Source organism: Polypterus senegalus, chromosome 3 (genome assembly GCF_016835505.1).
Source record: "Polypterus senegalus isolate Bchr_013 chromosome 3, ASM1683550v1, whole genome shotgun sequence".
Classification (NCBI taxonomy): domain Eukaryota; kingdom Metazoa; phylum Chordata; class Cladistia; order Polypteriformes; family Polypteridae; genus Polypterus; species Polypterus senegalus.
This window is the reverse complement of record NC_053156.1, coordinates 260,927,442-260,950,583: the sequence shown is the minus strand read 5'-3', so window position 1 is coordinate 260,950,583 and position 23,142 is coordinate 260,927,442. Positions and strand designations below refer to the sequence as shown.

The 23,142-nt window shown below is 38.0% G+C and overlaps 2 protein-coding genes across 2 annotated transcripts in view; both read left to right on the top strand.

The window, feature by feature from the left end:
- LOC120526662 (meprin A subunit alpha-like) overlaps positions 1-2,792 on the top strand; it is a 33,374-nt gene extending 30,582 nt beyond the window's left edge. Inside the window, exon 12 of the mRNA XM_039749817.1 lies at positions 2,701-2,792. Within this exon, the coding sequence (XP_039605751.1) occupies positions 2,701-2,792 (92 nt within the window). The remainder of the gene's footprint in view (positions 1-2,700) is intronic.
- Positions 2,792-23,142, top strand: part of LOC120526661 (meprin A subunit alpha-like) — a 50,585-nt gene continuing 30,234 nt past the window's right edge. Inside the window, exon 1 of the mRNA XM_039749815.1 lies at positions 2,792-2,800. Coding sequence (XP_039605749.1) covers positions 2,792-2,800 — 9 coding nt within the window. The remainder of the gene's footprint in view (positions 2,801-23,142) is intronic.

Sequence of the window (23,142 nt, the reverse complement as noted above, 5' to 3'; positions counted from 1 at the left end):
AACAGAAAAGAGAGAATGGTATTTACCGTTCTTATTCAGCAGAAGAAAAGCAATGCAATGTTTGCGCTAGTGTTTTAGCACTGCTTTAACGGTGCAATGCTACACATTGCTGGCCTCCTCAGCTGCATGGAGGTGAAGAGGCCCACATGGCTTCATTCGCAGCCTGGTTCCTTTCCAGCAGCTCGTCGCTACCTGAAGCAAAAGAAAAGAGGGATGAAGCATTTAGTTTATAGTGGAAAGTAAAAGGGATCCCAGAGGATAATTCTAATAGTAGTATTAGAATGAGAGGCATTAGCTTACCTTAAATACGAATTTCAATGTGCACAAGCTTCGTTCCTGTGCGTGTGCATGTGCAGTCACAAGACAGCCGCTACTATAATAGAGACCTTGCTGTGGCGGAACTGACGGGATGTAAGAAAGTGCTCATGTCACCCGCTATTAGTTAGAGGGTGACCTAGTGCTTGAAGATTGGTTGGTAAAACATCACCAAGTATAAAAGGCACTTCCTGTAGCTTGTGCCTAATTTTGTATATATTTTCTTTTTGTACATATAGAAATAAATATTTTCTAGTAATAGTATTGTTTTGGTGGAAGTATTTATATGAATGTGATTTTTGGTGCACTTTTTGTTTTTTTGGATATGCACTGATTTTTCTTTTTGTAAATATTTTTGTGCATTGTATTATTGGAAAGACTGTGTTTTTTGTGTAGTATGTTCCTGTCTGCATTTTTATTTAGGAAAGGTCTATTTTATTTAGGGTTGATTCAAGTAACTTTAGGCTAGTAAGCTTAATATGCATCCGAAGTAAATTACTGGAAGCAGTTATTAAATAAAAAGATCAAGAAGCACATGTCTAGAACAGATATATTAGTGAATAGTCAACTTGGTCTTAAATAATGAAGGATGAGTTTCAGTAATATTCTGGAATCTATAATGAAGCAACAAAAGCACATGATAACAGAGATACCTATGATATTATTTATCTTGATTTTCAGAAGGCCAAGGTGCCACATGTTAATTTAGCGATCAAACTAAAAGAAGTGGGAATTCAAGGCACAGTGCGTACGTGGTATGAAATTGGTTCAAACATAGGAAGCAAAGGGTTAGGGTGAGGGGGATTTCTTCGCAGCTAGGAGATGTTTGAATTAGTGGCCCTCACGGATCAGAGGTCGGCCTGCTGCTCTTTGTAATATACTGTACATAAACAATCTAGACAAGAATGTAATCAGTAAGCTTGTTAAGTTTGCAAATTATAATATTCTAGGCAGTAGGGCAGCTGAGGTAGAATCAGTTAAATTGTTATTGAGTGATTTGAATAGCATACAGGTTCGGGCAAATTTATGGCAGATGAAAGTTTAAAATAAGTAAATATAAGGCATTACACATAGAAAGTAGAAATATTAGATCTGAATACACTGAGTCTGAACTTTGGAATTACTGTATACCTTATGAGAAGTTTCTAGAAGTCATATTTGACTCATCACTATCTACATCAAGACAGTGTACAGAATAAATCAAGAGGCTAATTGAGTGTTAGGTTATATATCATGATGGGTAGAATACAAGTTAAGAGAGGAGGACTGTGTACAGCTTTGGTCTACAGGCTGCAAAAAAGACATAGCAGCACAAGAGAAAGTCCAGAGAAGAGTGTCCAGGAGTGTCCAGGTTGTTTCTGGGACTGCAGGGTATGAGCTATGAGAAAAGGCTGAAGGAGCTGAACCGTTCCATTTTAAACATACAAAGCTTGAGGGGCCAGTTAATTAGAGTATTTAAAAGATGTAAAGGGAGTTAGAACGGTAGATTCCAGCTGTTACTTTAAAATAAGTTCCTTAAGTAGAACAGGGGGACATGGCTCGAAACTTAAGGGCAGATATCACATAAATATTAGAAATTCTTCACTTATAAAATGATTGACACATAGAATAAATTACAAAGTAGCATCTTGACTTGAAGTTATTGTGGATAATTGAGGTGAATAGGATGGAGAAACTTTCTGGGCTGAATAGTCTGTTCTCATAATAATTGTTTTAACATACTAATGAAAAAGGTTGAAGGAAGACAGGGCATAATAAAGGAGCTCTACATTTTTTCCATTAGAGCACCAGTGTATTCCCCAGGAGGAGCAGTAGACTAGATCTTACAGTAAATGAAATGGAATTACTTGCACTGTCCTCCTTTTCATTTTATGTGATGCTTTTCTTAGGTCTAAGTATGCACCATTTGGCTTTATTTCAGATTTATGTGGTTACTTGAACTGCTTGCATAGTCCATCACAAAGTTATTACTTGAAGTGGGTGATATAGTCTCAACTCATTATTTAAAGCGTTAAATATAACGATATAGAACCTCGATACAAACCATTTCTGAATCTTAACATTTTCACTTCTTGAACGCAGATGCTTCTGTTATTTGATAAAAATATTTATAATCTTTGTATTTTTTTCAGATTTAATATGAAATATTTTTGTAAAGCATTATTATTCTAAATACGCAGACTATTTAATTATTTTGATTTTTTTTATAGATCATTCAATAGATATAGATCCAGCTATATTTGGAGATAAATATTACTTTTTTGTTTTTTGACAATAACTTCTGGGGGTGCTCCCTGTTGCTACTACTACTACTTTTATGAAAGTACTTTGTGTAAAGGAGTCATAGAGTGGTGAATTGCGTTAACTTACTTTCCCCTTCTTCAGATCTCACACCACTGATTAAGACTGAAGTACCAGTAAAACGAGCAGATTCAAGTCCTGAGCATAACAAACCTTCTTTGAATAATGACATATAATGGCTATGGTAAGTCATTTTTTAAACATTTTTGAATGGTATTTATGGACACCTTAACATTAGTCCATTCATTTTAAATTCCCCTTAATTGAATTCAGAACCATGGGGAAATTTTGTCAACTTTGTTAGAAAGTATCAAATTCCTATGCCAGATTTGCCTTGTGGACGCAGCATGTTAGTCTCATTTATTGATTCATCCATTTATTTATTATCTAACTCACTTAATGTGGTTCAGTGTTTTCGAAGCCAGAAACTACCCTAGCAGCCCTGCATGCAAGACTGGAAACAACTTTGTAGTGGATGCTGGCCATTGTTATCCTATTGATTTAGTTTTTCTGTTCAGGTTGTTAAATAAAACATTTTTTTTTTTTTTTATGAAAAGGACGAGTTATGTGACATTTGTTTGTCATAAAATTAGCACTTAATTATGACGATGGAGCAAAGAATAATGAAGAAATGTAGATATTTGTACGGTAAAATACAAAGTGTAAGTCTCTGTGCCACTCTGAAAAATAGTCACTCCCTCATTCATTTTTTACAAACGCAAACTGAAGCTTTATTCTAATTAAAATAAATATGCAATCATGTACTTCCCATCCATTGCTCTTCACAAATGTTAGTTTACATTATATAACATAGCATTCTTAAACCTGACTAATCAAATTTGATGTCATCAGACCCTCTCCCATCAACACTTGGACTGCTCATGTATCCTCCCATGCGGGCCCAATTGAGGGTCACCAGTTCACTTACTATGCACATACACCACCCCAGACCACAAGGGGAGATCCTGCACACCTTGCCCAGACAGTGAACAGGCACAATGATACACCAGAACTGTCCTGGCGACATTTGTTTAAGCTATTGCAAATCGAAATTTGGGCAGTTCTTACAATTTGACAAATTGAACCTCTACAATTGAGAACACTGAATCAAATTTAATCTGATAATCTACGTCTAATGTCTGCAGTATTCAGTATGCTTTTGTTATACTGGACATGCAATGTTTAATTTAAACGTAAATATTTTACCTGTTTTACTTCATTTAAAAGTCAGAGTCAAGACAGGTATTTGTGTAAGTCATTAAAAAATGTGTATTATTAGACACTGCATTGTAAATTTTGACTAATGTGGTAGTTAATTTAAATAAAAATACTAATTAATTGCAGTCTGCAATGTCTTGTTTAAACATTTTTACTTTTTAATATTCATATTATTACTTTTGCAGGTGTTTGTCAAGAAATAATAAGAAGAGAGAAAAATTAACTTGTGACAATAAAAAATACAAAGATGTCCTGGTGTACATTTACAGTATTTCTTTTTTACTTTTTCTTTCTTTTGATGTATTATGCTGATGGTTTTGCTTCGTGTCCATCATTAATGTATTGGTTTTAAACAGAGATACAGTACACACATGAAGGCATTTCTCTTGCTTTATTTGGCTTAACTGCTTTGATTTGATCCTTTTACACATAATGTCTGGCATATGATATGTTCGACAAACTGTTGCCAGACTATTTGAGTTAATTATGGGTTGACTTTAGAAATTCAGTGTGGTGTATATTCAGTGTGTTAATTTCTTTTCTATGCTATTTGAATATTCATGAGTTTGGACAGGTTTCAGTTGAACAAAACATAGCCAGCATTGTCTAATAACACTATTATTCCTTTAATATTGTTTGCAACATAAACTTTTTCATGTATAAAACCATTTCTGTATTCACGTTTACTTGAATAATAACACCCTGTCATTGTTCAGATGATCGGTATATGTAGTGTCTATAAAAATATTACATTCATTGTTCTTTTCTTTTTTCTTTTTCATATATTGAATTTTAACGTATTTAACTGGGATTTTGGTATAAATGAAAAACAGAAAACCAGCTCTAAATATATATATATATATATATATAATTTATGTCATCTCATTACCATCAGCCCAGGTGTTTTGCAATGAGACGCCTACAACATGTATAGAGAGTGAGAGAGTGAGATTTATCTTTGTATACAGGATAAATAATTATTTATAGGTTCTTATAATTCATTTAAAATTTCAGGGAACAGTCAGACTTTGACTGTGATAATCTTTTTTTACTCAAAATAGTTAACCAGAATACAAAACATTGAACTTTTGCTAATCATCCTACTAACAGAAGAAGACACCTTCTCTAAATATGCTGTAATAGGATACGAAACCCTTGTAGTGATTAAAATGGCAAAGAAACACACAAAGAGGAGAACACAGAATTACAAAATAAAATGAATAAAATGCACTCTGGACCATTACCATTCAAGGCCTTCCTACATAGTACGTACGTTCCTGTCTACCTGGTTGGAGTGGCTCAACCCTTGACCATTTAAAATGTCACCAAGGAGTCCATTTCTCACTTCTTAACTCTGTCTGTCTCAAGGTCGCTTTTAACCCCTTTTTCTGACCACCTCCAGAATGATGAAAGGCCCTAGTATTGCTACAAGGACACCAGGCAAGAACTCCCTTGGGTAGCTCCTTGTGTTTAAGTATTTCTGTGTCCTCCATTGCTTTTTAAGCTTCTGCCAATGTCCATTCTATACAAGGATTAGCATAGTCTCAAACTAGGTACCATGAGTCACTCCCTACTGCTTAGCCTTCTACTCTTCTTTTCCCAAATGTATTCCTAACAGTAACCCAGTTCCATTTTGTCACCACTTGAACTGCTGGAAATCTTACAGTTTCTTGTCAATGCTTCTTGTTTGAACTCTCTCTTCTGTAGAAAGCAGGCCCAGTGAATCCATAAGACATTAGATCTGCCCAGTGTACCACCAAACAATCTGGGCTTTTCCACAGAATAAACCTCAGTGTAACAAGGCTGATTTGCCGCAACTGTTTGGCAACACTAAACATGGAGCAGTTACATGATGAAAAGTCAAAGAAAAACACTACAGTCTGATAATTGTTTCAAAAAGACTTTGTGAAACCCTCTAGGCCTGTGTTTTTTTTTTGTTACCTCTTTGGGGTGTGTGGCAGACGGCTGGGACCCATGCCCCTTTGGTACTGGAGCCGGGGGAGCAGCCATGGGATGCACACTACATCCCCGGAACATCTGGTGGCAGCTCCCCTGGGTAGCATCGAGGCCACAATGGTGGAACACTGGAGCTCATCCCTGTTGGGCCCCATGGCCGCTGCGAGGTGGAGATGTGTGGCTTAATGAGCCCATGTGGGCTGGACTGCAGCCACTACTATAGGCACTAGAGTTGGGACGACGACGACGATGATGATGAAGAAGAAGGGGGGTGCTATAAAAGGAGCCTGCAGCCACTACTATAGGCACTAGAGTTGGGACAACGACGATGATGAAGAAGAAGAAGAAGCTGCCTGGGAAAAGTAGTGGAGAAAGAAGAGTGTGGTTTGGGGTGATTTACTTTGGGTGTTGTGTTGGGCCTGAGGGACATGGGGGAAGATGTGCTCCACGGCTGAAGAAAAATTAAAAGTTCTTTTTGTTTATTTTACACGTGCCTCCGTTGTAAGTCTGTGTTGGGTTGATGCCTATATAGCGCCTTTGCCACAGGTGTTTGGCCAATTTCTTGTTTCTTGGATTCTATCCAAGTGCTTTGTTAGTTTTGCCTGTGCAGCCACTTTATTGGCCTCCTGGCTGTTTCTGGGTTGCTCTTTTGATTAATGGACATTAATAATATTTCAATACATTGTTCATTTGGCTTGTTTATGGCCTTTTGCTTCACATGCTCATTGTGATCTGTATTACAACTTTGACTCACACAGATGGCCCGTTACAGTGGGGGACCATTCGACTCTCTAGCCTTGAAGTTTTATTTTTGTTGTTGGAACATTACAATAATTTTGATAAGAAGAGCATATTCGACCCTGTCAGACTCATTCACCTGATTCCTCCAAAATAACAGGGAGGTGAGTGTGGTGGAGACTGATTTCTGAGGGTCATAATGAGAAGTTGACTGCTTCTGAAGGTACTCTGGTTCAACTCAAATTGATATACCATGAAATTCAAAATGTCTGTCTAACTCACTGTTAAACATATTTACCTAAGCAACTGATATTTCAATATATAAATTGACTGGATGCATTTTAAGCATCTACTGTACATAGCAGTAGGTAGAAACCCCTTTTTCATTGAACAACCTTATGAAAAAATTCCTGGTCCATAGTGTAGACTGTGTCATAATTACTTGCTTTTGCTTTTGGTGGAACTTTTGGGTTATTATTCTCTTCTGTATTTGGTTTTTAAGGATTTTTATTTTTACATTTGGAAGTTTTTGTTTTATTTATGTAGGCAACATCATAGGCGCAACACGTGACTTTTAGTGATGCTTCTCATTATTGGGAATTGTGCATCATGTGACCGCAATCTTCATGCGTCTGACCTCATCGGAAATCCAGTATAAATATTGCCAATCTCTTAGTGATAGTTAGATTCTTCTTAAGTAGGCCAATTTCTAAGGTCTGTTCATAGTTTCTGAATCTTTTTTTGCCTTTTACTCTGAATTCTAGTTTGCTCCTGTGGTTTGGTTGTCTGTCCTCTTTTTGTTTTTTGATTTTTTATTCAAGCACTGACTATGATTTCTAGCATACATTTACTTCTCTCTGTCATTTTGTCTTCTCACAGTTGTCTTCAGAGACTCAGTCTCAAAGCAGAATGTTTGTCCAGTTTCATGTTTTGAACCTCAAATCCACCTCATCTCAAAGGTGCACTATTGGCTTGAGATCTGGAGGTTGGACAAAGCCAAAGTCAGCGTCCTGTTTGTGATGTGGTACAGGATCTATTTGAAAAAGGGTAGACTGTGGTCACAGCTGAATACACATAGTCAGTCAGAATGCCTGCCAAATGTATGCTAACAAAGCATTGTCCAAATCATTACATTACCACCACCACCATGCCTCACTGACACATGGCAAAATAGATCAATGGGCTCATGCAGTTTATACCAAAATATTTGCCTCCCATCTGCATGCCATCGCTGAAATTGAGATTAGTCAGACCTGGCAACACTTCTCCAATCTGTAATTGTCCAGTTTTGGTGACCACACCTTTACTGTAGCCTCATCTTCCTGTTCTTATCTGGCAGGACTGAAAGTCTGTTTGGTGTTTAGCTGCTTGGTGTTTAGCTGCTTTACCCCAACAACCATAAAAAGCTAATATGGGTGGTTATTTTCTGTTAGCTTGAACAATTCTGGTCACTGTACATAGTATTAGGGTGTTGTACTGTGTTAGCCACTGTCCATATCTCAGTAACAAGGTGTTTATGTTCACAAGAGTGACAACCACTGGATGTTTTTACTTACTGTATTGTTCTCTGCAAAACATTGGAGACTGTAGAGTGTGAAAACCCACCAAAAGGGCAGCTGGTACCACCACAGCAGCTACCAATAACCATGGCCACACTCAATGCTACTCTGCTCACACATCCTGCCCATTCTAATGTTTGGACAAAAAGCAACTAAACCTCTTGATCATGTCTGAACGTTACATGCAGTCCCACGGCTGGCTTTTTGTGGAAGCAGGCTATTTGCATTAACAAGCAGCTGTGCACAATAAGATGGCTACTCAGTGTACATACTTTTATACATAATATCTATGGACTACAACAGAGTGGGATAAGGTAATCTCACAAACACCATTAAATGAAGGAGAGATCCAAACCTGACATCTTTTCATACCACTATGAAAAGATGGAGCTGGTAGACGTGACAGAATCTGTCAAATAAAATCTTCAGAGGTACTATAGGGTGGCCCAGATCTAATTCTGCAAATTTCATTATGCTATACTGTAATTTATTAAGCTTATTACATAGAAAATCACCCGAAAAATCCTGGTCCATCGCGAAGTGTGTGAACTGATGACATGAAGAATCATCTTTGCGCTGACCGGGAATCGTCCTCGCATAAATCAAAGTCATCCAGACAATCTGGATCTGCATAATTAGATCTGGACCACCCTGTATGGAATGAACCAGAAGAGATTCTTCCAAGATACTGCAAGGCAGATAGCATAGCATACACTCATGGTGCCTGACCTGATATGGAGAGAAAGGACTTGGTGGACTGGTGAGAGGTTAGGAGGTCAACAGGTAGCAACACAGGGTGCCCAGTGGTTGCCTATTCATAGCACAAGATGACAAGGAGGTCTGGCAGATGACCAATACTTACCCATTTGTTAGATGGTGGCAAATATTTCCTAAAGAAAAAGGGCTGCTGAAGATTGTCAACACACTTGACTTTTTGCAGACAACACTAGACTCAAAAGTGGAGGGACACCAATGTCCTCTAGATCCATGGGTTGGAACTCATATTAGTTTGCATTGGCCTTTTGTCAACCAACCAGGGATGAAGTCAAAATAAACATATACATTTAACATATTTGTAAATTGGGGAAGTGGTGGCATATTAGCTCCTGCTGCTGCTGCAGAGCTGTAGAGTCTCTGGTTCAAACATAGGCCTTGGCATTATTTATATCTACATATCTACAGGATATTAGGAGTAGGTACTCTGGTTTTCTTTCGTCATCCCAAAAATGTGCATTTTCGGTTCATTCTCATAACTGTCTGTTGTGAGTGAGTGTGCCTTGCGATTTACTGGCACCCTGGTTACAGCTGGTGCTGCCATAACAGTCGCCAGCTTCCCTCGATCCTGAACTGAATAAGTGGGTTAGGCTATATTTGTTATTATGAGTAGAGCTTTGAGCTTGTGTAAAGAAACGTGTGCTATGTTGGAATATGTTTTAATGAACAGAGGTCCACAGCCCATGCAGAATGCATCGAGCCAACTTGAATTCAAGTGACTAGTTGGGCTTCAGGCGTGCAATGTTGTCTCTTCTTCAATGCAGGCTCAAATTAAGAGATTAACAAAATCCAGTTGAGACAAAGGTATACCTTAAACTAACTGAATTCAACACAAAGTCGAAAACAAAACTGAAGACAAAGAGTAGTTGCAAAGTATGAAGAAGATTAGGGAAAGGCAAAGAGTGTGTAGACTTACTTCATGAACCCAATGGACCAGTTTGATTTTAAGGCAGAAAACTGAAAGTTGGCTTGTTTTATTAGGACGTCTTATCACTTATTCCATTGTCCTCTTAGCAGGACTCTAGCCCATCACAGAGTCTACTCACACAATGACAATTTAGAATAACTTACCTAAGTAACCTGCATTTTACTGGGGCTGTGGGAGGAAATGCCCAAAAAGACACAGGCAGAATATTAAACTCCACGCTGATTCAAGCACAGGACACTGAGTCCATTCACCCCTGAACCACCATATCAACCTTCCTTACAAATTCAGCCAACCAGCTAAATCTAAGTCTACTTAAATGTGCCTTTCACGTGGATTGACTTGCAGATACATTTATTTGTTGAGCAAGAATGCATTTTCTGAGCCAGCGGCCCCCATGATGGGGTTGGAGGAACCAGAATTTCAAGGTGGGAACTAACCCAGAACAGGCTGCCAGTCCAATATATTTTTGTTGGAAGTCTCTTCAGTTAGTGCTTTTTGATGTAGATGGTGCTACAATATTTACAACAACAACAACATTTATTTATATAGCACATTTTCATACAAAAATGTAGCTCAAAATGCTTTACATAATGAAAAATAGAAAAATAAAAGACACAGTAAGAAAATAAAATAAGTCAACATCAATTAACATAGAAGAAGAGTAAGGTCCGATGGCCAGGGAGGACAGAAAAAACAGACAAAAACTCCAGACGGCTGGAGAGAAAAAATAAAATCTGCAGGGATTCCAGACCATGAGACCACCCAGTCCCCTCTGGGCGGAATTCTGTCCCCAGCTTTTCTGTCAGATGCATTAAAGCAGCAGATGCAAAAATATTTTGATGGCACATTTGTATTAATCTCCTGAAGACTTATGTAAGATGAATTAATCTAAGGATTGCCATTTAATTGGGGAAAAAAACTCCACTTAATCATCATTAAACAAAGGAAGGGTTCTACCTTCATGCATTGTAATATCCTTGTGAAGGCTAAAAATAAAATAAAATTTGCAGGGATTCCAGACCACGAGACCGCCTAGTCCCCTCTGGGCATTCTCCGTAACATAAATTAAACAGTCCTCTTGTATTTAGGGTTCTTATTCGAAGGACTTGGTGATCACTAAATCCTTGTTGTCACTAAATACACAGATGCCATTTAAATTATTCCCACCAAACTGGTACATTTTATTGTGAAATGCAAGTTTTTCAAAGTTATTTATATATTAAGAGGAGGATGCCTTTCTTTGAATCTAACAGAAGTCCATCCATCCATTATCCAACCCGCTATATCCTAACTACAGGGTCACGGGGGTCTGCTGGAGCCAATCCCAGCCAACACAGGGCGCAAGGCAGGAAACAAACCCCGGGGAGGTTGCCAGCCCACCACAGATCAAACAGAAGTAAATCTGTAAATCTGAAATGACTTTACATAGAAGATACTTTTATCACTGCCCTCCGGTAGAATGTGCTGAGCTCTGCTGAGCAGATAACAGGAATAGACATTGTGTTATTAGGAGATTACCTAAATAATTATTTAAAACAAACACTTCATGCTCTGTTTATTTCTTTAAAGCAATAGTGTGCATCCATAAGATCTTTGACACCCTGAAAATATCTTATCAGAGAATTAACTCAAGTACAGAATTTATTACTGCAGTGTTTTGTTCTAAAGTTCACTTCTCTCAGTTGGACTCCCGGCAGAGAACATGGCCTCTGTCTTCTTTTCTTTTGCTTTCCTTGTCATTTCATTAATATGGAGTTTGCAGGTAGTAAGTATTTTGGTTTATTTTTTATTATATGCTTATTTCAAAATGATTAATATTGCTTATATAAATGGTTTGTGCTTTGTACTCTGCTGTTGCAGGTCGAGGCTGCTCCTTCTTCACATGGTGTGTATGCCGTATCCTTTGGAGATTGGAAGTGTGCCATGGTTTTTGGCTATTACGTGAGATCTAGCCATTACTACATTTTTCTTCAAGTGTATTTTCTTGTAAATTTTAGAATGTGTTCAATTTTTTGTTTGCTTTCCTCACATGACAATACCAAAGCTCATTTTACTTTCTAAATATGTAGAATAAGAGAAAGCACAGTGATGTAGTCAAAATTTCAACTGCAATTTCCCTTGAAGAAAATCTGAACATTTCCCACGCAGTTTCTGTGTAGGTGTGCCTGGCAATTGTGAACCAATCACATGATCAAATGTACCAGTTTTATTTCTGTCCTGAATTGTGCAATTATTGCAACAAAAGTGGCTTGTCGGAACTTCTGTTTAATTGAATACCATTATTTCCTTATTTACTTAAGGCCATTTCACATTTAATGGCTTTTCTCGTGACTTTCAGTAATGATCTTCATTTACATCATCTGAGCGAGTCAGAGACACTGCCACAATCATGTGAAGGAGAATCACCCAACATCTCACTAGTCCACGACAAAAATCGAGCAGGTTTGACTTTGTGTGTAGTCATAGTGATGGGCTTTGTGTGCATGACAGCTGACAACCAATGAATGCTCATTGGGAAGTACTGTACAGTGCATATAATGGAGCGATGAGGAGTAAGCAATGTGGTTGTTTTGGATCTCACAAACTTAAGAGAAGCTTGTCTGTTTGATGGAAAGAATGGAAAAAAGACAAAAAGGGCTGTGATTGTGGCTGAACTCGCCATACCTGTTAACGCTTCGTAGAGCATGCCATTTGCTGTCAGATAAAGGGGCAAGCATAACTATGCTGGAAAGTTGTCGTGCAGTCACTGAATTTGTCATGCCGAATGATTTTCAGAGGTGTATATTGATATGGCCTGGTGATGAGATGAGCAGCGTTAGTCAGAAAGTCTGACATACCCTCCAGCTAATAGTCGTATCAAGTGACATCCGCTTTACTCTTCTCCCATTATACCTCACTGTGAGGGCTTTCTCACCCATTAATTATATTTTATTATATCTTATGCCATGCCCTTGTAAGTTTTAACTTTTAACTCTTTTTTGGAAAACCTTGTTTTTTATTTATCCTTATTATATGTCCATAGCACTGTAGCTGTTTTAGTTCTTTTTTCAAATGATGTTCGAATGTTTGATTTCTATGATTTACAGGAGTGCTTGCATTTCAAGTTCTTGATATATTCTACTATTTCTTATCGCTTTTTGTTTTACCTACCACTCATCTTAAATACTTAATTTCAACTATTTTTATTTTAGATGTTTATCTGGCATTGCCCAAGATTCTGCAGTGTATAGTATGGCTGGTATATGCAGATTTTTTTCTGTAGATGCATCTTCAATTTCAGCCTTAATTTCCTCTTCCCTATTTTTATGTTGTTACATTGATAATATACTTAACTTGGCTTGTTTATTCCGTTTCTAAATCCTTCATGTTTTTATTATCTATCATTTCCATCTTTATTTCTTCTTATTACTTCTAGGTACTTAAACATTGACACATCCATCCATCCATTATCCAACTTGCTATATCCTAACTACAGGGTCACGGGGGTCCTCTGGATCCAATCCCAGCCAACACAGGGCACAGGGCAGGAAACAAACCCCACGCAGGGCGCCAGCCCACCACAGGGTGCGCACACACACCCACCAAGCACACACTAGGGACAATTTAGAAACATCAATGCACCTAACCTGCACGTCTTTGGACTGTGGGAGGAAACCCACGCAGACTCGGGGAGAACATCCATTTTGTAATAAAATTGATGCAGGAACCTCTTTGTGTTTACTGAACACAATTTCCATTTTTTTTTCATTAAAGTGACCTTAAAAGTTTTGTTGTCATAATAGCTTGAGAGCAGGAAAAAGAAACCTACAATATTAATTAACAAAAATGCACTTTTACTGATAAGGGTCCCTATCTCTAGTAGAACACCTAAACATATTTTCAATACAATTTCACAGAAGAATATCACTGCTAGTTATGTGACTACGTATTGTTTTATATTTTTATCAATAGAGAACATAGAAGAAAATAAATACTCTTTCCTGTGTTTCAATGATTTAGCAGACTATGTTAAAGAAAAATTGAAAGTTTGCATTTCATACAAACTAGGATAAAAAATTATTTGTATTTAACCTCCATGGATCCAACAGTAAAAACCAGAACACATGGGAGTTTCTTGTCTTCTGCTGAGTTCTTGTTCATTTGTTGTGTCCCAGTGAGTCGATTTGGAGATCCAAATGCTCAGTGGCTTGAATAATACAAATAAGACACCTCTCAGACATTAGTCGAGCCATTATGGTAGACAGACAGCATGGAGCAGAGTGTGTTAGCCTCTTTCTATCGCTGTATTTAAATAATGTTTACACAAATTTATTCAATGAAGTATCACACTGCTCTGAAAGCCCACCTAGTCTTCTCTGTAACTAGAAAATTCTACAAAGTTCTTGGTTTTATAAAATAATCTTATTCTTGACATCCAACTTGGTCTTATTTTATAGTCTTACCGAAACAAGTCACAATATAATGTGAAAAAGACCGGAAATGTTAAATTAATTCTTCTTTTTCCTCTTCATCTGTTCCCACCTCTATGTGGGAAGGTCAATGGACTGAATGCTTGGGTAACGACCAAATTAAACAATGAAGTAAGCCTTAAATTTATTTTTTCCGCAGGCATTGTTGTAGACGCAGGAGCGCTGAGAGAGGATATTCTGGACATAAACCTAGGTACACTGCATTTTTATGTTTGTTACCATTTTTTTAAATTAAATTTAAACATGAATTGTTGTTATTTGCAAATAATTTCAGCCTTTTTGAACATTTAATGCCCATATTTTTGCAAAGCCTCTATCAGTTTTTTTATGTAAAATTTATGTTTTTATACTATCTGTTCTCTGACTTTTACTCTTTTGCTAGGTCAGGTTGTACTGAGCTTGTTCATTAAATGGAGATTAGATTAGATAAACTTTACTAAACTCGTGAGAAATTTAGATGCATAGAGCAGCAGAAACATAAAAACAAAGATACAGACTCACAGGACAAATAATAAGCAAACATTTAGTTTGGGATGTTGGCAGGAAGCACCAAAGACCCCAAAAGGAGCTTCTTAGCACCCCATGGTGGAACGAGTCTGTGGCTAAAAAAGCTTCAAGAGAGCACCTTCGGGAGAGGATGGAGGGGATTTTTCACGATGGCAACCAATTTCACCACCATCCTCCTATCCACAACAACTTCCAGTGTGTCCATGGTTAGCCTGTGATGGAGTAGGCTTTCCTGTTAAGTTTTATCAGGCATTGTGCTTCTTTTGTGCTTAGGTTGCTTCCCCAGGCGACTGTACCGTAGAATACCACACTGGCTACTACGGACTGATAGAACATTTTAGGTAGCTTACTGAACACAGCAAAAGACTTGAGTCTCCATAGCAAGTACAATTTGATCTGACTCTTCTTGTCCAGCACCATTGCGTTGTCAGAGCAGTTCAGTTAGTCTTTTATGTGAACCCCCAAGTTCTTGTAGCTCTGCAGTACTTCTGCTTCCTTCCGCTGAATGGTGACTGGCCTCAGAGGCTCTTTGGCATGCCGGAAGCCCAACACCAACTCTTCCGTCTTGCTGATGATGAGTTGAAGTTGGTTCTCTGTGTACCACAGGACAAAGTCCTCCACAAACCTCCTGTACCCTAACTTGTCTCCATTATTCATTCAACCTTTGGAAGAGATATCTGAGAATTTCTGGGGATGGCAAGTGCTGGTATTATACTGGAAGTCTGTTGTGTAGAGAGTAAACAGGAAGGGTTGACAAGACAGTTCCCTGAAGTGCTCCATTCTTACACACCACCATTTCTGACACACAGTTCCCGAGCTTCACAAAAATGCTATCTTTTGGTCAGGTACGCCATGATCCAGGAGATTGTGGAGGCATCAAAATACAAAGCCTTGAGCTTTTTATCCAGTTGATGAGGCAGCATGGTGTTAAAGGCATTCAAAAAGTCCAAGAACATTGACTTGACTCTGGTGCCAGCTTTTTCCAAGTGTGAGTAATCACCTATATATGCCTGATAGACATACTTCAGAGGATCCAAATGTTCTGAAAGTAGGAATCGGAGCTGTTTCAGGGCAAGCCTCTCAAAGATCTTCATGATGTCTGAAGTCATTGGGATCACTTCCATGCCCTTTCTTTGGCGTTGGACCTACACAGGGTGTTTTCCACAGCTGTGGAACCTTCTGCAAACTCAGGGAAAGCGAGAACAAGTGTTGAAGGATCCCACAGAGCTGACTGGCACATTTGTGTGCTGATTCCATCCTGCTATGCAGCCGTGTTTGTGCAGTGTTTACCCATCTCTCTCTTCACTTGATAACCAGAGACGGCAGTAGAGGAAGTGTAAAGGGGCAGGAAACTATGGGTGTGATGTCATTGTAAAGGAAGACTCATGCAAGGTAGAGATGCCAGTTGGGATTTTGGAACCTCCTCAGCAAGCGCACAGAGGCTAGCAGTGTTGGGGGAGCTGCTTGACAAGAAGTCAAGAGTCAAACCTGTTGAAGAACTGCTTTAGTACATTAGCTCAATTCTTGTTCATAAAATGCTAAGAATACACTTGTTTTATTTTATTTCTAGCAGCATCCAAAAGACACCTCTTTGAAGGAGATATTGCACTTCCTGTAAGTAGTTTTAATTAATTACCCCCTCTGTTTCCAAATATTTAAAAAATATATGTCATTTTCTTTATATTTTGATATTATTTTCTATTATCATCTTCTAGTGTCAATAATTTTAGCCAGAGAATATGGTGTCATTAACTCTTAGACAAAATTAAATTAATTAATTGTCTGTGCAATTAAGCATCCTCACCTTTATGTTCTTTCTGTCAATTCACAATTTTTTTCTAAGGTAGAATCACAGTAATACACAAATGCATTAATTTATAGTTATTTTAAGTTATATTTATTATTATCAGAAATGAGAAGTCTTGCAAAATGACACCTTTTATTGGCTAACTAAAAAGATTACAATATGCAAGCTTTTGAGGCAACTCAGGCCCCTTGTTCAGGCAAGATGTATATCTTTTTACATTTTCATTTATATCTTGCTATATTACATCCATAATGGCTAACATGGTACAACACCCTAGTGCTATTATTAGCAGACAAACAATCATGAGAAACAATAATTTGGTGGAGGGTGCTTCACCTATTTTATTCTTGGTCAGTCCTAATCAAAGGTACCCAAGAGAGGACACATTGTTCATACTGCAAATAATACAGTGTGCTGCCTCTATGGAGATGTTGATTTTCTTTCATAAAAAAGAGCTTGTCTGGCTGTAGCAGGTTTTTAATCCTAGGCAAAACTACTGTATAAATGGCACTTCACCACCCCCTTTGCTTTGAGTGGAATCATAACTGCCAGACCTCTGCATGAAAATTGGGAGATACCAGAGGAGAGCCAAGACTGGGAAGAGTTAAATACAAGTGGACTGACAATTTGAAGATGTTCATGGAGACATTTGATTACTCATAGTAACGTCTGTTTACAAGACTCTCTCAGAAAAATACACACTTAAGCAGTGCCATTTCAGAAAACATGTAATAGCAGGCTTTATTTATTTATTGTTACACTTAACATTTCTCTAAAGAAAAATAATAATCACATTAGTTTCACATAATCAAGTTACTACATATGTTCTGTAGCTCTGTATTTAGACTGCCAGCCTAACACGTAGTTTATGATAACGGTGACATCCTAGATAAAAGCTTACCAAGGCAACTCCATAAACATTTCCATTTCATTTAGGTTACTGAAATACATTGACAAGCTTAATGTAAACGCAAAATTCAATGAAACTGAAGTATAATAAATATCTTCAAACATTTACTCATGATTTCTATTTACTTTATCCTCGCTAATGCAGTATATGCAAATGATGCAATATAACAATCTGATCAATGCACAGCCTCACAGAACTAGTCCGGTGAGATAGGGAGATGTGGACATTATGTAGAACGTTTTTAGTGTGCCAGTTGTTAATATCATAGATGGTTATAAAAAATGGATGAGAAAATATTCTACCAACTTTTAACTCACATTTTAATGTAAAACCACTTTTCATTAAATTATAGTCTATTATAGTTATAAATTAAACTAACCTTTGGCAATGCATTGAGATGCAAGAGTTGCAGTCCTGTTGCCTTTTTGATTGTTTAATTTTATTTTGGCACATCAGTGTGTTCCATGCTATGCCAGTTTGAGGATCATTATTACTATTATCATAATTATTATTGTTCTTGTTATTGTTGGATTATTATCTATGTTGTATCCTGTGCTTCAGTTTTTGAGTGTTCATAGGTCTATATTGTTTAAAAAATGTTGACTTCCAAATTATGCTATTCTAGTCAACTGTCTAGGTCACCAAGCCAGCTCTAACTGGAACAGCAAGCCTAATCAAGGATACTTGCCTAGTTTCATAACCAGAAAGTCAAACGAATCTCTTATTAAGTCCCAATACGCCAACCAACAAATCAAAGTCTTAACTGAGAAAAAGAGGTTTGAAAACACCAAAATATATGCTAAAGATTTAATTGCCAATATCTCAGATAATATGGAAACACACATATCAACTTTTACATGGTCTCAAGATGAGTGTTGTGATATAAACATTTTTTAACAACAACATCTAAATAAAACCTAACATCATACTTCTTGAATTAAAAAAACATTCATTTGGACTCATTTGTAAAAATTATTCAGAATTTCCCATAACAAAAAACAAACAAAAAAAACACCATTCACAACATACATGATTTAGAGAAGAGGAAAGTTGCTGCCTTATGATTTATGTTTCAAAGTACAGTAGATTTGTTAACAATCAGTTAGCACATTTGTATGCCCAATTATTAACAGAAATGTGACTTCTAAAATTCCATGTAAACCCTTTACCCAAATAGAGAAATCAGGTCATTGCCCCCTGAAAAAACTGGATAACAGAGGTCAGTTTCTCCACAAATAACCTGATTATGTGGCCATGTAAACCCTTAACCGGGTTGCTGTTAAGGATTTTGTAATCTGCTCATATCCGTTGCACTCTGCCAGTTTGCACATGTGTTTAGTTTGCACACATTTTCAGCAGCCACAATTAGAAACATCCGGAAAATACATTTCCAGAGGCAAATGTTTGGATGATCACACTATTCTTCCTCCTGGCTGAAATAATCTGTCTCCATATTTCAGAACAGTTACATTTGTATTGATGAGCTGAATAAACAGTGCTAAACTGAGCAACGTAGTCTCAAAAGCAGTAGGGCAACACAATAAAAGTAAAAATATGTGTCTGATTACTTTTTAAAGCAATGAGTAACCTTGTTATACTTATTTTATCTAAGTAAAATTACCTGTGATATTTTTTTTCCCAGTAGCGCCACGTACTGGGTCATACTCAAGGCTCAATTGTACAGCCATGCAGAAAAGAGTTTGTTGAGTACATTCTGGTAACAGAAACCCATAAATAAAGCATCAGTTTGACTAAAAATCTCTAAAAAACACAAGAATATTATCAGAGATATCATGTTTATTTTCTGATTTACAGAGGCTGATGATTACATTTAACTTTTTTTTGCACAGATTAATTATGTCAGAGCGTTATTGCCAAAGGAGAACTCCAGGGCCCTCATGCATAACGGCGTGTGTAGAATTCACACTAAAACATGGCATACGGACAAAAGCTGAAATGTGCGTATGCACAAAAAAATCCAAATGCATGAATCTGTGTGTTTGCCAACTTCCATGTTCTTCTGCTCCATAAATCCTGTGTGAAAAGTAATGCACGTGCACGCACCTGTTGTCCCGCCCCAAACTCCTCCCAGAAATACACCTGCTTGAATATGCAGATCAATATAAATAGCCCTTAAGCTCAGTGTTCTGTGCAAAGGCAATGGTAAAAGAATAATTTCAGTGAATACCAAGTAGAGGCAAGGAAAAATGTACTATTTGTTGGTTTAAACAGTGGTATAAACAACCAAAGGAAGTTGATCGAGTGACATAGCGTGTCAGAGAAACTCGAAAGCTCCAGTTCACAAAGTAACACAGTGCCCGAAATAAAAAAGAAGTGGTCAGATATTAAAGTCACCATGAAAAGGCGAGTCACAGCCCACCGTCCGAGTGTCATATGAAAGCTTATTAGAGTGCAGAGAAAAGAGAAAAAAACCAGGCACACAGTGGGAAAAAAGCATGAAATGTCAACTTTAATCATGTAGTTTATTTTATCATTAAAGTAGAACATCATAAACTTTATCTTAAAATCATTTAATTTACTAGTTTCTCACATCCCATCATAACTAAGGTAGCACGTTAAATGCTTTGTTTTGTATTTGTTCTTCTATGTGCTCTATGTGTGTGAATCACTATGTGCTTCTTAAACGGGCTTTCTGTTCCTCCGACAGGACATGGAATCCATTACATTCATGATATTACAGCTCTCTGAACAATTTAAATGCTTAGATATATGCTTGATATCATTTTCATGATGAAATTAATTAAAATATGTATTAAACATCAGGGCGCAGTGGCGCAATATTAGCAATGAGCTGGTGCCCCGTCCAGGGATTGTTCCTACCTACCGCAAGATGCTTGATGCACAGTAATGTCTCCTTTAAACTTACTAACCACCATTTCCTGTCCTTCGTTTTCTTTTTCTAAGTAACTAATTGCCTCACAATCAGCTCTTTAATGAATGTCAAGCCATCTATAAGCTTAGAACAGCGATTCTTCAAAACGTTTAAGGAGCAGAACATTGAAATATCTTCGTAGTGCATGTTTAATTATTCCATCTATCCATCCAAGGTCGCACCAGTCCCAGCAAGCATATAGCGTGAGGCAAAAACAATCCCTGAATGGGGCACCAGTTCATCTCTATCACTGTCCACACGTTTAATTAATAACCCATCCATCTTCCAACCCGTTGAATCCAAACACAGGGGTCTGCTGGAGCCAATCCCAGCCAACACAGGGCGCAAGGCAGGAACCAATCCCAGGCAGGGTACCAACCCACTGCAGGACACACACAGGACAGTTTAGAATCACCAATCCATCTAACCTGCATGTCTTTGGACCATGGGAGGAAACTGGAGTACCCGGAGGAAACCAATGCAGACACGGGGAGAACATGCAAACTCCACGCAGGGAGGACCCGGGAAGCGAACCCTAACTGCGAGGCAGCAGCACTACCACTGCGCCACCATACCGCCCGTTTAATTAATAACAGTATATATTATTTTATTTAAATGAAGTTAACAAATTATCTGTAATGTATATATATATATATTTTCTGCTTTGTCTTATTTTCTAGTCGGCCTTGAGCTTACAGACGTTCCCCCTTTTTCCACCCTTGGGCTGTCTTATCTTATCATTTCCCTTCCTTGGTCTTCAAGCTAGTTTATATTGGTGGCTAGAGCTAAGCTTTAATTAAAAAAGAAATTATATATATATATATATATATATATATCTATACTAATAAAAGGCAAAGCCCTCACTCACTCACTGACTCACTCACTGACTCACTCACTGACTCATCACTAATTCTCCAACTTCCCGTGTGGGTGGAAGGCTGATATTTGGCAGGTTCATTCCTTACAGCTTCCTTACAAAAGTTGGGCAGGTTTTATATCGAAATTCTACGCGTAATGGTCATAACTGGAAGCAGTTTTCTCCATTTACTGTAATGGAGATGAGCTTCAACGCCGTGGGGGCGGAGTTTCGTGTGACATCATCACGCCTTCCACGTAATCACGCAGTACATAGAAAACCAGGAAGACCTCAAAAAGCGCTGAAGAAAACATGCATTATATAATCGAGAAGGCAGCGAAACAATAAGAAGCGGCGAGTGACATATACAACCATATTCATGAGTTCTGCTACTTGAAACAAAGCACGATGTAAACCTACACTTTAAATTAAGTTCATAGACAGGCTGCCGCTGGCGTTTGTAATTTAGTGCCTGCCCGTATAAGGCCGTCCGTCAGCGGCAATCCAATAGCAAACTGCCACGGGTAAATATTCACGGGTGAAGGACTGTGCTTATGGAGAGGAAGATGAGATGGTCAGGGTGGTGTTTGACACAAACTCAGCGAAACTGCGAGAGAAAGTTTTAAGTGCTAGGACTAAGGTAACATTAAATAAAGCTATGGACATAGCACGAGATGGCACCAGCACAGCTGGGAAACTTCGATGCAAGTACACCGAGTGGCTCACGTGAACTGACGCAGTGCACAGATAAAAAGCAACAGTTCCAAAGAGCTGAACAAAACCGAATTACACAATTGAAAAGGCAGCAAAAAATATGAAGCGTCTGATAAGCATATTCATAAATGCAGCTACTGTGGAAACAAATCACACGGTGGAAAAAGTCAATGTCCCGCTAAAGGAAGACAGTGTAAAAAACCCGTGCATGCAGTGTGTCAGGTCTCAGATAAAGAAGAAGACGAGCTGTTTATTGATGCAGTAAGAAACGAATCGATGAATGAAACCTGTCATCTTTACAACGATTGACAAACACGGAATGTAACTTGAACACAACACATCCTACAAATACGAACCTGATTGAAAGAAATAATGATAATCAAATCCTTGATGACAGCAACACTCAGTAACACTCACAAAACAAATACTGTATATTGACAGTCATGTTACGTTATTTTAAAATGTTCCCTTTTCTTTTTCTACCTTTTTTAACACACTACTTCTCCGCTGCGATACGCGGGTATATATATGTATATTTATATATATCCCGCTCTACATACTCGAATAATGGATACTTTATTCGCCATCAATGATTGTTTTGGTAAAGCCATACTCAGTGTATTCATTAGATGAACGGTAAAAAAGTAAGAGCGAGGGGAGGATGACTCATTGAGGCATGCAGGCTGTAGTCTTGGCGTCAACTCTATCTGAATTGCGCGATCACATTTGAAAAAATATATCTTTTCAAGTTCTATTTAGTCCATATGTGTCAAACTCAAGGGCGCGGGCCACATCCGGACCGGCGTGTAATTATATCCGCCCGAGATCATTTTATATACTGTATTATTGTTATTAAAGCCGGGTATATGAAGTGCTGGTAACACAATAAACTACAGATCCCATAATGCAGCGCTTCAGCTGCCTTGCCGAACACTTACCGCTTACTAGAGTTATTGCGCACTGAGTTTGCACGGCGCTTTGGTGACTTTGAAGAACAAAAAAAGTCCGTCTACATGCGGCTCGAACCTTGTGCATGTTTGGTAGCACATATCTGTGTGAGAAGCTCTTCTCAGTGATAAAGAATAACAAAACAGCACACAGCAGTCGCCTCACTGATGAGCACCTGCAATCCATCCTGAGAATCTCCACAACACAGAACCTCACACCAAATAGAAACGAACTTGTGGCCAAAAAAAG